The following is a 17,706-nucleotide window of genomic DNA, read 5'->3' on the forward strand; positions in this document are numbered from 1 at the left end:
GCATCTAATTCCCTGGCAACAACACTTTCACCATCGGAAACTTCACTCTGCCAATCTCGCTAACAGGCCCTGCGTCAAGAGCCTCTACAAGTATGCGAAACTACCAAAAATAACCTATCAAGGCTTCAAGGCTTTGTCAGTCCGAGGATAAAGATTCACCAACCAACTTTTAATTTGCTTTTGTGCAGGCAATCTACAACTTAAAGTAGGCTAATTGAAGGAAGAGCAAATGCGCAGTATTTTAATCCATTCTGTCAATGTTTGCAGTCAACAAAAACAAAGTACCCTTGTTTTTGAAGTCTTGTAGTAAAACAAAACCACATGAACAAAATTTGTTATTTAATAAACTTTATTGCTTAAGATCTCGGCTAAATGAATAAAACAAATAAAATGCAAAATCTTTGATCTATTTTAGGCGTTAAATATTTTACACGTGACAACAGTAACAAGGAATACTTTTCTTTTCCGGGTTTTATTTTGAGGCAGTGCAGGTTTATACATTTTGACAATTGCAGGAAGTTTACTGTTCATCAAAATGAATTACGACGACCTTCTGCGAAAAGTTTCTGGAAAGCGATTTGAAAAGAGAATGTTTCTGCTTTTTTTCCTCAATGGATTACCAAACGTGTTTTTAATCACAACTTTAGCCTTAATCTTGTACACGCCTGAAAGATATTGGTGCAAAGTTCCTGATGAAACAATGACTCACTTTACCCAAGTAAGAGTTAGGTTAATATCAGCTCAATTTAACTTTAATGCATGGCATTGAATGAATATTTATCAAAACTTGTTGGTGTAATCAAAGATTTCTAGAAACAATTAAAGTGAAATGAGGAAATACGTGGATATCACTGTCAATTTTGCTGAACTCTGCTGCCAAAAAGCATAAAAAGTGTTGACAGATGTTTTTCCTTTACTTTTCTTCCAAATTGTAACTTTAACTTTTTATCCACTCTTCAATGGTGTGCACTGTGCAGTGAAGATTATGCTCACCAAGCAGTTGTACCAAAGTTGTGCTCAATATAAAACATCGAAATCTTGCAACGCCATAAGGAAATTTAACTCTTTCGCGCCCAGCGATTTTGCACGGTTTGACCGCAAAACCCAGCCATTTTCTCTTTTTTTTCTTTAACTTTAACGAGTTGACACGCGTAACACCGATTGTGTATTTTGACATGGAATATCTCATTGGAAAGATAATTTCAAGTTCTGACTATAAATGTTAGAACCTACTTTCCTAATACAACATATTTGAAGATACAGTGTTTTCAAAATGTGCACTTTTTTAACTTTTTTGTTTGTTGAAAATTTTGTGAAAATGAAGCATCTTACAAAAAAAATACTCCCACCTTTTCTGTAGAACCTAAAAAAGATTTTTTTTCTTCAGTGGACTTCCTAATGATATGAAGTGTCAAGGAAAAATCAAACATGCCTTGTTCCTTTATATACATACTTTTATTTTAACTGTTGGTTAAAGTAAGCACACTTTGTCCAATTTGAGCAATTTTTTTTTTTGAAAAACACGAGAATATCAATAAAATAAGCATGTTACAAGGGACCAGTAAATTTATAGATATTTTGCTACAAACACAAAGTTTTATATCACGCATCAAACAGCATCATTTTAAAATGATGCTGGGCATTTCGCATTAAACCTCAGATCATTTTAAAATGATGCTGGGCGTTTCGCATTAAACCGCAAATCATTTTAAAATGATGCTGGGCGCGAAAGAGTTAAGAGAGGAGCAGTCTGCGTTGTGGTATATACCAAACGCGCTAGTTTGTATAGGTAATATTTCTTTCAAGTTGCAAGTCTTATTGGCTGATATTCTCAATTAGTATATCCATTGCGTTGACGCAACGAATTTTTTGTATTATTAAGTTACTATTATTAGTGAGTTGCATAAGTGATTGAAAGCAGCTTTGTATTTTGGCACGTGTTAAAAAGCAAAATTTACCTCTTTTGGTAAATTCTGTTTAGTTACAAATAGAAGTTGAGTGAGATATTTAAATCTGGCCACAGCTTTCTTTGAGGTCTCTTGGTTTTTTGTTAGATGATCTCACATCCAGCATTTGTACAATATACTCGTTTCACCAAATGGTTTTGCTTACGAAGGACTAAATCTATTCAAAATTCTAAATGCATAAAGTGCAAATTGCGTGGTTGCAGAATTTGATGTACCGGTAGGCGATGTTTTCATAAAATACAGTAGTTGCCTAATTGTATAACTAGACTTGATATTTGTTGTTTTAGTACAACAGACTTATTACATGCAAAACTTTACAATTGCAATTATAATTCAAAACAAGTGCCTCCATTTGCTTCGTTTGAATTTTTATACATCAATTTAGCGATTGTAAATTCAACGTATTATTCAACCAGCTATTGGTCGTCAAGACTTCATTGTTGATAGTTTGTGTTTCTTGAAAAGTAATTTATTACCGAAATGAGGATGAGTTTCATAATAATCTTTTTACTGCGTGGATAAATATACTTTCATAATCCAACAATCGAAAAAACGGATGTAGTCTAAGCTTCAGATCTACAGTAAGTTTTGTGCGAGGTTTTTTGGAGCTATGCTGTGAATATTGTGATGAAAGCTGACAGTTACAAATCCTAAATTTTAAAGAACTCTTCTTCAACGGAGAAGCTTTTGGACTACTTGATACCCCCAGAGAAAGAAAATGGGACAAGAAGCAAATGCTTTCAGTACAACAGAACAGCAAACGATGTTTCATCATTTGTGGATTTCCTTCAAAACGGTAAATGTAAACTGCAGTAAATCATATTAAAGTTGTGGTCATTCGTGGCCTACAACAAGTTAAAATCATAATTTCTCACCTTTAATTTGTTAACACTTCAAATCACACTCTTTTTTAAGTCTTAGTTTTAACTTTAGATACACAGTAAATTTTTTGTTCTTTATTTTCTTCTTTTTGTTTTTCTTCGTCGTATGAGCTGTTCTTCCGGACTATATGTTTGGGCATGATGTCATCAGCCAATCGACAGTCTCGTCATCCAGGGCCTTCAGTCCAAGCGTTCCATGTGGTGGTTGATGGATTGGGCAATCATGGACGACATAATCTACTGTCTGGTCTGTGGCGCCACACTCGCATCCCGGTGAGGGAGCCAGGCCCCATCTGCACATGTCTGAACGAAAGCGACCGACGCCGGTTCGTAGGCGGTTAAGCCGGACCCACGCAAGTCTTGCGAGGGACATTCCCGCAGGGTGGGGAAGTTCTTTTTGTTTATAGCTGGAGACTGTGTCCGAAGATCCGTTCTTGTCTTTCCCATGTAGGTTAATGCTATGAAGCTTGTGTAGCAGGCGTATTTACAGACGCTTTTCAAAATAAGTTTGGCACCAACTTAATTACTACAAAAAAGTAAAAGCATTTTCCAAAACTTCGTCTACTTAGCTTGTGTTAGTGTTATTAGGCAAACTAGCTAGTTATTAGACAAACTAATCTAGTGTTATTAGGCAAACTAGCTAAGCAAAAAATACATATTATTCAGCTTAATTACATCAACTACAGTTACTATTCTCTACACTTCTACAGCCTGTTTCACTCTAAAAGGAGGATCATTAGAAGGTCCTTATTCAAATAGAATTCAAATATTATTCAAATAGAATCTATTTAACTAAAGAGCTTCTGATGATCTCCTTTTAGGGTGAAACAGGCTGTAGAGGTGTAGAGAATAGTAACTATATTTGATGTAATTAGCTCTGCTTGGCTTTTTGCTTGGCATTGAGCACTTTTTGTAGTATTAATATCATTTATTGATTAAACTTAATTATGTATCTCTTTTCCTTTTTTGTGTATTTGTTTGGAGAGTTGGAGGCTAGCAAATGTTGTTTCAAAAAAAAATTAAACAAAAAATAATCAACAAAGCTCACCATTTCAGCTTGACTTGTTGTAATGTGAGCCATTCGAAGACTTCGCTGGTGTTATAATGGTAATAGGTAGGGTTGGGATTTCGGGATTAAATTTGAAATCCCGGGATCAGGATTCTTAAGAGATGTTGGCTTAGTACTTTTCAATGCCTCATATAAATTGTTCAGGTTTTCTGGCCTTTTTTGCTTGCTTCCTATAGCAGCATTTCTTTTTGCATTACTCGAGCGCCGACATCAAAGTTTTGTGCTTCTTCCCTTTCATCTTCTGCTACGAAAGCATGCAGCCCTTGAGCTAAACTTATTTCAGTGTCGTGGCTACTATCTTCTGTAATGGCATCTTCATGCTGTTCAGTAGAGCTTCGATCCAATTCAACAGTTGGGCTTGGGAACAATCTTTGAAGAACGTTTGCGGCCAGGGCAGCGAGTTTCTGACGTTTTATTTTATGACCAAGCTGATCCTGCGGTTGATCAATGTAGGAAGGTTTCTTGAGGTACCGTACCCAAAAAGGTGAGCCAGTTCGGCATACCAACGCTCGTCGATTCGAAACCTAAAGCTTTTCTTCATCCTTGCTAATTTCCGAATTTAGTTATTAGTCCCTTTGTACAAAACCCTGAAGCTTTCAAAACGGCTGGACAGTGGACAGATGTTACGTTTTGCTTTTTTTTTGTAGATTTACAATACAAAAGTTTTGCCACACCTCGGATTTCTTTTTGAACTTACATCTTCAAAATTCTCCATTCTGAGCTAAATTTTAATTTCTCCTTTGCAAAAAGATAGGGCAGAATTAGCAGAAACTGTACTAATAGCACAATGGCACAACCGCCCTTTTAACGCTACGATACCCAGTAGCACTAATGCTACGACTGATTGTGATTGCGTAGTTCATTGTTATGCCATGGTTGGTATTATTATCACACTAATGTGGAATGTTCAAAACAACCAGATGATACTGTAAAGCTACTTAAAACCAAAATAATATGAGCGTCAAGCGATATGGCGCTACATCAGCTTGTGTAGATGTTTTCTGGAAATCCCGGGATTTTAATAAAATTAATCCCGGGATCGAGATCATAAAAACGGTTTAAAATCCCGGGTTTCCGGGATAGGGATTTTCCGGAGTCCCAACCCTAGTAATGGGTTGAAATAACAATTTGCAGCATTATTTAGACACGCTTCAAACGGCTTATGCTTTTGAAAATGTAACCTCTATGCCTTGCGAAAATGGTTATCAAGTGATGAATCCATACAATGTCCATTCAGCTGGAATAGAGGTAAATCTTGATTTATTACTTGTTGTATTGATCAGCATCCATCCACATCACTAAGCAATAAGCATACAAGCATAACATTTTATTCTTTCGTAAATGCAAGTGTTGTTGCTCAGTGTTGAACATGCAGTCGGTCTACACAATACAGTACATGTACTGTATTTATGCACAGTAGATCTCAAAACTCAATTTGTCTAGATAGACAAAATTTATGATAGTTTTACGTATGTCTTGCTGAACTGTAGCTTGTCCTAAAGAATAATTACACCAGCAACACATTAAAAAACCTAATGTTTGTTACCTTGTCGTCTAATTTTGCTGTGATGTATGGTTTTGACTTGCTTATTTGTGGAGGCTAAGACTACCTGTCTCAGGTTATTTCGTCTCAAAACTCCTTATTCTTCAACCTGGGACTAGTGTTTACTTTCATTGCAAACATTGTCTATTGCAAGTAGGCTACATTGTAAGACTATAAAAATAACCATATATTCAGAGATAGTAATAACTTGCTTTTTACGCAGTTTGATCTTTTTTGTGAGAAAGTGAAAATCAAACCTATAATTTATTTTGCATTCTACATGGGGATTTGCGTCGGTTCTGGCTCAGGATACTTATCTGACAGGTTAGTTCTGCAAATACTTTGCTTGGAAAGTCAGTTGTAATATAAAGTTGGTAAATCACAACAAGTCTGATTGAAGACTTGATTTAGAGAACTACTTAAGTCTAAAAATGTAAAATTTGAAAAAAAGCAATTTTCAAAGTTACAAAATGTTTCATTTCTATACAAAAACCAGCGTGTGTTATAGCAAAATTAAGTCGTTTCTTAAATCAAAATTTTCGCTGTGACATACATTGACCATTATACAATACAATACATTCTTGGTAATTGCTCAATCTTCACAAAAGATTATTTAAGTAGTTGTAAACTCAGGCCATCGATTCTACAACTAAAAAAGTTATTCCTTCTTTATTTGCTCCTAACAACTTTGCACTACCAGTTTAGTGGTCGGCTGCTTTATGTTCCGTAACTGATGCTGGTTCGATTCCAGTTCGGGTCGGATCATAGCAGTGGCTTTGAGAGAGGATGTCTAATGATAATTTTGGTGAGCCCGAAATGATCTTAGAGGCCAGTAATCTTTCAATAGAACCAGAGATCTTAAAGAAGCCACCCCATATTTTTTGAATAGCTCGTTTTTTTTCAAAGTATCTTGAGTATGGTCCCGAGGATTTCATTGGTACCGGGCCCAAATAATCTTAACGGCCTAGTTGAGAGTAGACTACATCAATATGACAGCTGTAGTAATAATAGGTAGGCTAAAAATTAGCTGATGTCGATATGAGTAACCACGAAATTTGATATAGACAGTAAAGGTGAGTCCCATACTTGATCCAAGCATCGGGGGATGAGAAGATAAGGTTCTTATTATACTAAGTCGTCGGCACTAACGAGAGTAGAGTGGCCAAGTTCCTTTCTCTCGGCCGCCTTTCCTTCAGCAACTACGCCCACCAAATTTATTACACCCTGGGTAGAGGTGAACATTGTTTGTCAACAACCAGCAGTAGCCGGGAGTCGAACCAGGATTGCATGATTGGAAAGCGAGCGCCTTATCCGCTGCGCCATCCCACCGCTATACAGACAGTAACAACAGGTTACGTTTTTCATTTTTTTTTATTTATTATTATTTTTCATTATTATTTATCATTTAATAATAATAATAATAATATTATTTATTATTATATTTTATCATTTTATTATAAAACAGCTAATATTTTGTCGTTTCTGGGCTGATGATACCTGGTTGAAGATATGGGGGAACTCTCACCCTTGGCGATGCAAATGACAGAAGAACAATCAATTAGAGTTTATATCGATATTATAATGTTGGTACTATAGGTGCTTTAAACTCTTGAACCAATCGATTCTGCAGTAGTTGTGAAAATTGCAAAAAGATGCCATTCTAACACTTCCATTGTTGGTGTGCAGGTTTGGAAGGCGTCCTATTTTTATTTCATTTACATTTATGGGATTTTTTACAATGTTTTTGGAGAGCTTCACTTATACGACGTTGACATTTTCGGTTGTTTTGTTTTTTGCCGGTCTTACAAGTTTGGTTAATTACGTTACTGGATTTGTACTTGGTAAGCATTGCTTCTTCTTATTGCCCATGAGGCAGCTATTCATGCAACATCTCTCAGCTGCTGTAAGCAGTGCACTATTTCAGTGATAGGATCTATGAGGTCCACACACATATCTTGTAATTAGGATGAAACAAATCATAAACTCAAGATAAGCAAATGAATTTTTAATCATCTGATTGATGGTTGGAAGAGTTGTCTTTGACTTGAAAAACTCTATTTAAAAATATTGTTTTGACAACTTTGCGCACCAGTATTGACAGCGACAGGTTTATTTTTTAAGGTTTCGTTTGGGTGACCGCTAAGTAGTTTTAAGAGACCGCAAGTGTTTCATTTAAATACCAAAAAATAGCTGTAACTACATACAATCAACGCGATATAAAATGAATTATTCGACAAGGCACAGCTTAAATGATTGTGACAGCGACAAAACAGCCTGCCCAACACGGCCGCCAAACAAGTTTGCTGCACAATCAAACAAAGTGTGCTTGTTGGCTTCTGCTTGTTATGTTTCCACACGTGAAAACTGATCATTATGCGCCATAAATCAGAAATAAACATTGACGAGTATCGAAGGTGCACTTCTTTTGTGAATAACTCTTTGATTCAGCTGTTAGCTGTACCTCTACTTATTCTTTTTTCCGGACGTGAACTATTGATCGTAAGCTATATTCGTATTATCGACAAGGCATAGCGAGAAACAACCATTACTTTTTTACTGTAGTTGCAAGTCCAAATTTTGGAAACCGCTGGAGAAATTTTGGGAACCGTTTCGATCCCCCAAAACACCTTAAAAAAAACACTGGACAGGGATATAATTTTTCGCTTGTTAAAATAGCCTACTACTGCCTGTGAGTTATTATTTTTTAACTCGTGTGAATACTTGAGGGACAGTTTTTGAAGTGGGTTACTTAACTAGACACATCCTGACTTGGACACTGTAAGAATTACACAAGATCTGTTGTTTTAATTCCAGATTTGTTATTCTTATTATTTAACGTACAGTAATTAAATCAACAGTTAAAAAATGACAATTGGTCATATATTTCAGTGTATTTGAAAATATGTCAATGTAATTTCAGGTACTGAACTTACCACACCAGAAAAGCGAAATTTCATCTCAATCAGTTCCTTCTTTTCGTTTCCCATCGGTTATGTAATTTCAACTTTGATATTTTACTTATGCCCGAATTGGCGATGGTTTCTTCGCGTAATGGGAATGTTGTCCATTCTCTACATCCCCAACATTTGGTGGGCATGACTGAATTTTATTTGTATATGGACATTTTTGTTCCGAAACATACTTGGTATGACAGCTTAAAAACACAAGGCATTTTATAAATTCATTCTATTCTACATTTTTTACTTTCAATTTCTGCTGATTTAGCATAACCGATTACACTTTTAAATACTTCTTTGTTTTACACGGTGCTATTATGAATTTGGTCCATAGCCTACCAGTCTTTATGATAACAACAATATTACTTTTCATCATTTGCAAAATCCTATCATTGATATAACGTGTAATTTGAATTCTATGTTATTTTTTAAATATTTACAAAGATGCAACGATGCTTTGTGAGATAATAATTATTTGTTCGTATGCTTGAGTGCAGTTTAGTATTTTCCAAGATTTGAATCAAGATATACCAAGTATAGGGTCTGTCTCAGAGGGCATCTCGAGTAATGGAAATACGGTTATCAGAACTCATTAATATATTAGGAAAAACTGTTTTACATGCCTCTGGTTGCAACCATATGCCATTTAACTCTAGAAAAACTGAAAAATAGATGAGATTAAGTTCATACCCAGACAACCAGGCCTACTTCAGTTGCTGCCGACCTTCACCAAAGATTTGAATTCTATTTGGTTACAGACATTTTTTCCAACTGCTACATGAAAGAGATTAAAAAAATATTTCTTGAACTCCTGGTAGTGCTTAAATGTTGTTTTCTTTTCTATTCAAACTGACGATTTGTAAGTTTTGTAAGCTGTGAAGCTGCTCAATATTTGTATTTTTTGTTATGAGTTTAGTTACGCCCAACCAAAAGTTAAATATAGCCTATTTATTGCAAAGTTTAACCCTGGATTGTGTAAACCAAACATTTTCGCTAGTACATAACATAAGTAGCACTGTTTGGGTCATTTTGACTCAAGTTATGCATGCCAGGGTTAAAGGAGTAACTACATTGCATCAGGTTCACTCCCGAATCTCCACGTTGGTTGATGGCAACTGGGAGAATTGAGGAAGCCAAGAAAATCTTGAAAATGATTGGAAAGACCAACAAGAAATCTGATGCTTTGATTGAAGAAGTGATGAAAGATGTGCAACAGGTCTTTGTTTTGAAACGAGTGATAAGAATCAACTGACCTGCCAAATCAAGCACTTAATCTGTGCTGAAAAACGCAGTCATATACTAAAAATTGCCACAATCAATTCTCAATCAATCTTAAAAGCATGGACCTAAACTTTTTTTCAAGAAAAAAAATTAACATTTTAAAATAGCGAAAAAACAAAAAAACGAGCAACATTTAAATGTAGGCTAGTGCTCTTGTGCTCCATTGCATCTGGTTAAAATTATCAAAGGATCTTTATTGGTCAATACATTAACTTAGCTTTACTATTGTAAGTTAAATAGCTTAACATTTTGTATCAGGCTTAAAACTTCAACAAATTATGTAGATTAATCTTTTTAATAACCTTTAAAAAATAGAACATTATGACCAGTATAACTTATGTTATTATTCAAAATACTGTTAAATATATAAACAATAATTGTAGGTGGCAGAAGGTTTAATGGCCGAAAAAAAGAAGAACAAAAGCAAGGACAGCGTGAACAAGAAACACAAACTGTTCGTAAAAATGGTGACGACACCACGATTGTTAATGATTATCGTTTCTTGTGCTTTTGCCTGGTAAGAAAATTTTATTATCTAAAAATTTATCCCAAGTTGTGGACAGTTTCCTACTCTTTAGCATTTTTTGTCTTTTTAATTTTTTTTCTCCAGTTCTCCTTTTTTTGTCACATACTTTTCACTGATTTTTTTTTGATTGGAAAAATGCGTTTAAAAGCATAGCCATTGGTCATCAAACTCACGCTTAACCCTTTGAGGACCATTAATTTTCCAGACAAATTTTTTAGGTAGAATTTGTTTGTTTACACTTCATATGTCATATAAAAAACATCTATCAAAAAAAAATTAAAAAAATATTTCACATGCCGGAGATATCGCATGGGACATATATGTCCCATCGGTCCTCAACGGTAATTCTTTATCCGCAATACTTAAACATTGGTTTTTTAATTTTTGCTCTTACAGTGACTAAAAAACATGGCTAATAACACAATAGACAGAAGTTTTACAAAACAAATTCTTCTGTTTCATATGCAGGCTTTGTATTATATGGTATTGTAGTGGATGTCCACCACTACCAACCTGAAGATTCCTACCACCTACAGCATTTACTGCAGAAGAAGTAACTTTTAGGATGCGTACCGTACTACTATGTATGCAAATTTTTGTAATTTCACAAAACAACAAAACAGAACATTGTAATGAAGAACATTTAGGGTCTAACAGTCTATCATTGAAAGCTATTGTAACATGCACTTATACTTGATGGTACATTCTGAAACAGTCCCTGCCATTCACATTGCAAAGGAAAATATTGCACTCTTCACATTTATTGTTTGTCCTGTTTCCAACTTTTTACTTGTGCACAGTAGGCCTAGACTAGACAATTGACAGTCTAGGCCTATACCAGTAGGCCTAGACTTCTTCCATGTCAACAAATTGGGATCTTGAACATTCTCTTGTCAGTGACTGGCTTTCATTGACATCATTGAAGAATGGTCTACCACATGAGGTTCAGCTTGAGATGTGTGACCAGCTGAACATGTTTTAGAGGTTCAATAACAACCTCAATTGGACAATCACCACCATTGTTGACAACATTTTTAAAATCATCTTCCAAGAAGGCAATATCTTCTTCATCAAGCACCAAAACATCTTCATCATCGCAATACTGAAGTTGACTAATCGATTCTTCATCCAAATGAAACATTTTTGTACGAGCAATAGATAGCATTTTAGCAGTTAGCTGTTGTGTATGCAATTATGTATAATAAATTTCTGAAATAAATCGCAAAATATAGATACGGTACTGAATGAAGCTGAAATATACTTGAAATAGGCTAAATCATATGAAAGATAAGCACATTATTGGCCAACAGCATAAGAACAGCTTTGTAAACTGCATAATAACAGACTACCCTGGAATATACAGATAGCCTATTTTTGACAAAACATAGTGTGTGCAAGGAAGAACTTTTAGCATGTAACTGTATAAACTTTAGTGGGCTATTTGGGAAAATGCACTGATTAAAGGTGTGCAGAGAATTGAACTTGTGGATGTAAGAGATATTTTTTTGCATTGATAATGCTTGCTAGTTATTTGCAGTTTAGCAGCTTAAAATAGTGAATAGGCCTAATTTAGCTGTTAATGTTTTTTAATCAAAAAATTATCATCTTCAACAGTCTGCAGAACTTTCAGTTAGCCTAACAATTGTGTTTCAATCCTGGAATATAGCGAATACACAGTCTCTAAAGAAACATAAAAAATTACCCTTGAGGACCGATGGGACACATATGTCCCATGCAAACAAAATATCCTTTCATGCCATAATATTCGCTCTTCTCCTAATTCTAACTGGCATACAACAACAAAGAGGTCTTACAGACCACATTGCAACCAAAAATTTTTTTTTAAATGATATGAAAATTTCTCAATTTAGTCACTAAAAAAATGCACTTGTAACCTCAACTTTTCACTGTTTTCAAACTAAAATAACACCAAGAAAAATGATTCAGAGTTTCCAATTTTTATATTTATTTTGAAGGATAAACATCTAATACTATGTTAGGGTATTAGCAGTGGCAATTTTTTTAAAGTTAACTGCAGAGTGATCGGTTAAGTGCATGGGACACATATGTCCCAGCGGTCCTCAAAGGGTTAAATAATCTAGGCTACTTAATAGTTCTCAAATAATCAACAATAATTATTAGGAACAAGCATAAAAAACAGTTTTTCTCACCTCAGATGAAATACCTCAAAAACATAATTGCATTCACTCCAAATAAGGTAAAAGGTGTTTAAAAAGAGCCTGGTTAGAAATCTCAAACTCTCATCACTTTCATGCGTTGTATCGCGCTGAAGAGCTAATTATTGCAATTTCAAATTGATTCTGGACGTTACACAAATATTTCACTTTTATAGACGCGATGGCATTTTTATGGCTAAAATGGTCCTATCACCCTGTTAGAGCTCAACCTCACCGAATTTTTTCTAAAACTTTTTCTAAAGTGTTTTACACAAAGTTATCGCAGGAAAAAAGTTGAGCTAGTTTTGCACACATCGAGGCGACTGCCAAGCTTTATTAGTCGGTAGGCACTTTAACATTACCCACTCGTCGAAGAGGTACGCAATCATGCGTGACATGTTCACTCGCGATTCAGCTGATTTCAGTCATGTGACTCGACACGTGATATTCTGATCGAAAAATTTTGATACAAAGAAATTTAACTGAATGGCAATAATGGTGGTAATTCAACCACATGCAATAACGGTGGTTGAATGCTTTGCCACAACCACCGTTGCCTATTGGTTAGGCCAGAGGAATAGTAATTTCGATTTTGTGGGTTCGATTCCCACCCTCTGCTAATACTATTTTTTCTTCTGCAACTGAGCTGAGTGCAAGAAGGATCTTAATGACTGCAATCAATGGAGTTTATAAGGAAAATTGTGACTAAACAAAACACAAAGCAATTTCACATTGAAAAGCAGGCGCTCTTCGACGAGTGGGTGATGTAAAAGTGCCTACCTTATTAGTCAGCACTTGAAAATATAAGACCATGTTACCAAATCTAAGCAAATAAACCGGCATAAATTTGGGCATTTACAATTCGACAGAGTTAAGTGGAAGAGAGCGATCAGCAATGGTGCTCTCTTGTAAAGTAGAATTTAAGTGAAAAAAAAAAATGAAACAATAACAATTATTATTGAAGTAATTGCGCATGTAGAAAATATTGTAGCCTATTTTATTTCGCTTCATAAATTTAAAATACTCAATTTTGCTGTCATTAAAAAAGTGTGTTTTCTTTTTAGGTTTAGTGTTACCACAGTGTATTATGGGATTTCTTTAAGCGTGCAGTCTCTCAGCGGCGATATTTACATCAACAACACTTTGATGGGTTTGACGGAAATACCTGGGATTGTAATGGCGTTCCTTGCTGTGAAGTACATGAATAGATCTCGCAGCCATGGAGCTATGATGATAGGTTCAGGAGTGCTTTGCATGGGAGCAGCACTTCTCAGCAAAGGTAAATTAGTTTTGATCAACATTGATGGCAGGTGTAAGACCTTATTTCTTGCAAAGCTGTTGCGGAGTGAATAAAATTTATGTTTTCGTTCAACGATTATGCTTTTAGTTTTAAGTCCATTGCAACTTTTTTCCGTGCTCTTGGTTTAACATCATTCATGACTATACCTACATTTCCATTACTATACTTGCAAGTTGCAAACTAAAATAAATAAACAAAACAAAAAACAGCTTTTGGAATACTGAAACGTTTGGGTGTTCACGTTCAGCAAGATAATTATCGTTTCTAGCTTAGCCAGGGCCGGATTTAGCCTAAGTGCTGCCCTAGGCAGATGAGAAAAGTGCCGCCCCCAAAAAAAAATTTTCGATGGTGATTTTCTATTTTTCGATACAAGACAGGCACTTGTCCTCAATGCCGCCATTTTTATAAAACTTCATGAAACTAAAGTTCTTTTGTATACTACTCTTACTTTTTGGCTTGTTTACATACTCTAAGCATCAAGGCAAGTAGGCTACACAAAATAGCCTGCAACTTTTCCATCAACCTAACATTGCCTAAAAACATTTTTTCTAGGTTCCTTCAAATTTACTAACAGTGAAACAAACCGAACAAAGATTAATAAAAATTGCACAGACAAAGCCTAGTCCTCCATACTAAGCGAGACAGATAACTCAAAGAAGCGCTAAGCAGCACATATTGTTGAAAACCAATCAAGCGTGAAGTACTCTAGGGGAGATGACTTGACTAGGGGAGATGATACATGACTTGCCGCACTGTTTATAAATGTCTGTGATGTGATAACATATTTATTAATTGCTATATATCTGAATATATCTGTTGTGAATTATTATATTCACGTACAGTATTATCAATGTAATATATTCCATAATATTCGTATATTTTGCCGCCCCCAATAATTTGCCGCCCTAGGCAACTTCCTACTCTGCCTACTGGTAAATCCGGCCCTGAGCTTAGCACTAGCTGCAGCGTTCATCTGATGAAGGCGAAAGTAAAAGCAAAGACAAGCAAGTTGTTTTATTGCTTCACTGGCGTTTCGGACTCCATGACAATGCGCTTTCTCAGAGTGAATAACATACAAAATAAGATTTACTACGCTATATACTGCAGTGCGGTATATAACTTCGTTTCTGAGATTTACATAATTCTATAACTTTACAGACAGGCCACAAGCTGCAACAATAGTTGGGCTAGCAGGAAAATCTCTCAATGCAGGAGCATTTTACTTGGTATATATTCATACTGCCGAAGTATTTCCAACTTTGATTCGAAACAGTGCCATGAGTTTTGGATCTTTCTGTGGTCGTGTGGGTTCTCTTGTAACTCCATACCTTCTCTACTTAGGTAAACTTTTTACGACGTGTTTACATCTGCTAAAACAAAGGCTGCCTGGGAAGGGGCCTACAGATCGAAAACTTTTAATTAGAACAGACCATGTAGAGAACTCAATCGAGTTAAATTAAGTTATCTTCTTGAGCACAAAAAGTTTATCACTTTGAATTTGTGGATGTCAATTTATTAGAAGTAGGCCTACAAATCTTGACTTTTCTGATGTTAGGCTACTGTATGTTTGTAATATTGAATTAGCCGCAAAATTAAGTATAAACATTTTGGGAAGATTTTATTTATGAACAAAAATTAAATAAAAGGTCAAATAGTGTGAAACTAGATTTCAATAGGCAAAGATTGAAAGAAATATATTAATCTACTTGCAACCTGGTTATTGTGCTAGGTGAATTGCGTTAGTAATATTGTGGCACTTTGCAATAGGCTTGTTTTAAAGTGGCAGTTTTCGGGCAATGTTAGGGGAGTCGTGTAGCCCCTTTTATGCTTTTGTCCATTTTTACGTTAAAAGTGACTGTTTTGTTTAATTCACATTTAGACAGAGTGAATGGTTGATCAATAAGGTTTCTGATTAAAACCCTGCGAGAGAAGGCATCAGGGGGTGCAAATTTTATAATGGCTTTGAAATTTTCCCATTGACAGAAACTAAAACAGTCCGAAATAATTCAACTCTTATATGTTTTTATGTTTAAGAATTTAGATCACAAGTTTCAATGATAAAATTGAGATATGTAGGCGTACGACGTAATTGTAATATGCAGGTCGCTGCAGTAGATGAGTTTTATTGACCAATCAGAAGGCAAGATTTAACTCAGTTGAGAACAATTTTGCGAGAAAGAGTTTAAGAGATCAGGTTTCTCTCAACATTATTGGTGAAAATCGAACTTGTGAAATTCAGAATGCAAGTTTTGGAAAACATTGCAACAAAAGTTTAGTAAATAAGGTTTGCGGACAAATCTTCAAATGCTAATTTTTCAGGTAGGTTACTTGTTAAGATTCATCAGTGCGTTTCTGGCATGCTTGTGGAAACTTCCAAATCATAAGCAAATGTTGTGAGTTGTGAAAAACCTGATTTACTAAACTTTTTCCTTGAAATTTTTTCAGCAGTGTTAAATATTGCCTTCTGATTGGTCGAAACACTCTATCTGCGGCAGCGACCTACACATTGCAAATATGCGTACGTACCTACTATTATTATTCATTTAGTGGAATTGCATGGAATTTACACTCCTTATATCATCATGAGCTGTTTCTCCGTGGCCTCAGGATTTTGTACTTTACTTTTTCTTCCGGATACCCAAAACCGTGGTTTACCAGAAACTATCGAAGACATGCTAAAACTAAAAAGGTGCGTTATTTTTTGTGTCAAACTAACACCCAATAACGTTTTGAAGAAGTTGAAATATTTTTTCAGAACCGTTCGAAACAAGATTTTTTAGTTGAAGGGAAATATTTCAAAAGGTGAAATGTTTTTGTGGCCTAATAAAAAAAGGCACATCATCCTTAGTTTAAACTGTTTTCAAACGACAAATTATTTTAAAAGCAGTCGTAGCTTGTAACGAATTATTTGCATTTGCAGTGGCTATTCCATTTGCTGCAAAACAGAAAAAACAAAAAGTGAAGCGAACATTGAAGACAACACAGAAAGTCTGCTAGAAGCAAATACCAACAATTAGAAGACGTTAAAATGCTGATTTGACATAACCTCACTTAGCATCAGTCATTTTTAACGGTTTGTTTGTATGGTTGATTGAATCGTTACCTTCGCACTAAGAAAGCGCCATTAAAACGTTATAGGCTACCTAACGGTGTTTCATATTTATGGAGACTAACCACCAATGTAAACCCGGTCAAGCAGCGGTCCACTTAGTGAAAGTTTCGCTTAGTGAAGTGTGGCTTCTGAATTCTTAAAATCATTAGGTGCCAACGAATAAAAAGCTTTCGTTGAAGTGCTTTACTCAAATGCACTCCCAATAGGTGACTAAGGTGAGATACCTTTCTTTGCCTGTAAAGTCGGCACTAATCCAATTGCGCTATCAAAACGGATGAAATGCTAATGCATCTTAACTTACCGTTAATAAAAAAAGTAAACAGCCCAAAGTGTAGATATGATACTTAGATTCAGCAAACTTTTCGAAAGTTTTGAGCCTACTGCTTTCATCTTTTGAAACACTTGTACCGGTACAGATTATGAGCAATCGACGTGTTATCATCTAGCTTTTGTAGAGATTTTTGCTAACTGCTTTTTTTATAACCATGTTTTGTATCCTGCTCTATAGGTCAACACGGTACTTTACTTGCGTGCTCAGGTAAAACTGTATTATCTTTTGCTTTTCCGTATCGATTCCACTGCTTCGATGAGAGCAAAGCATGCACAGCGATAATATAGCCTACTGTAGCTATGAACTAAAGTGATCACATCAGACTAAAAATAAATTTGATATAATTCTATAGTTTTTCCACAGCTGCATTGGGGGTTTCCTTTTCTGTAGTCTTCTTTTTTCTTTTGTAATAAGTGAAGAAAATGCTGAAGAAAATCAGAGTAAATCAATGCAGTCATAGATAACGAAATATTCATGTTCGATTATGTTCCTTCAAGGAAGACACTTTTATTATTTTTTTGCAAAATCAAAATCAGTTTAAGCCAATAATCCACTTTCCGGT

General features: G+C 35.3%; 1 protein-coding gene across 2 annotated transcripts; it reads left to right on the forward strand.

The window, feature by feature from the left end:
• The first annotated feature begins 714 nt into the window (after window positions 1-714).
• Window positions 715-17,069, forward strand: LOC145775809 (organic cation/carnitine transporter 2-like). 2 transcript variants are annotated; one of them, XM_082587180.1, is made up of 12 exons: window positions 715-718; window positions 2,631-2,763; window positions 5,062-5,165; window positions 5,684-5,784; window positions 7,147-7,301; window positions 8,381-8,549; window positions 9,498-9,633; window positions 10,082-10,215; window positions 13,466-13,680; window positions 14,860-15,042; window positions 16,249-16,390; window positions 16,622-17,069. In XM_082587180.1, the coding sequence occupies exons 3-12, from the start codon at window positions 5,103-5,105 to the stop codon at window positions 16,716-16,718; spliced, it is 1,395 nt and encodes a 464-aa protein (XP_082443306.1). In that variant the 5' UTR covers window positions 715-718; window positions 2,631-2,763; window positions 5,062-5,102; the 3' UTR covers window positions 16,719-17,069. The 2 variants fall into 2 exon arrangements, with proteins under 2 accessions (XP_082443306.1, XP_082443305.1); XM_082587179.1 differs by lacking the exon at window positions 715-718 and adding an exon at window positions 2,099-2,184.
• Window positions 17,070-17,706: the final 637 nt, after the last annotated feature.

The sequence above is a fragment of the Aplidium turbinatum genome, chromosome 8, assembly GCF_918807975.1.
Source record: "Aplidium turbinatum chromosome 8, kaAplTurb1.1, whole genome shotgun sequence".
Lineage (NCBI taxonomy): Eukaryota > Metazoa > Chordata > Ascidiacea > Aplousobranchia > Polyclinidae > Aplidium > Aplidium turbinatum.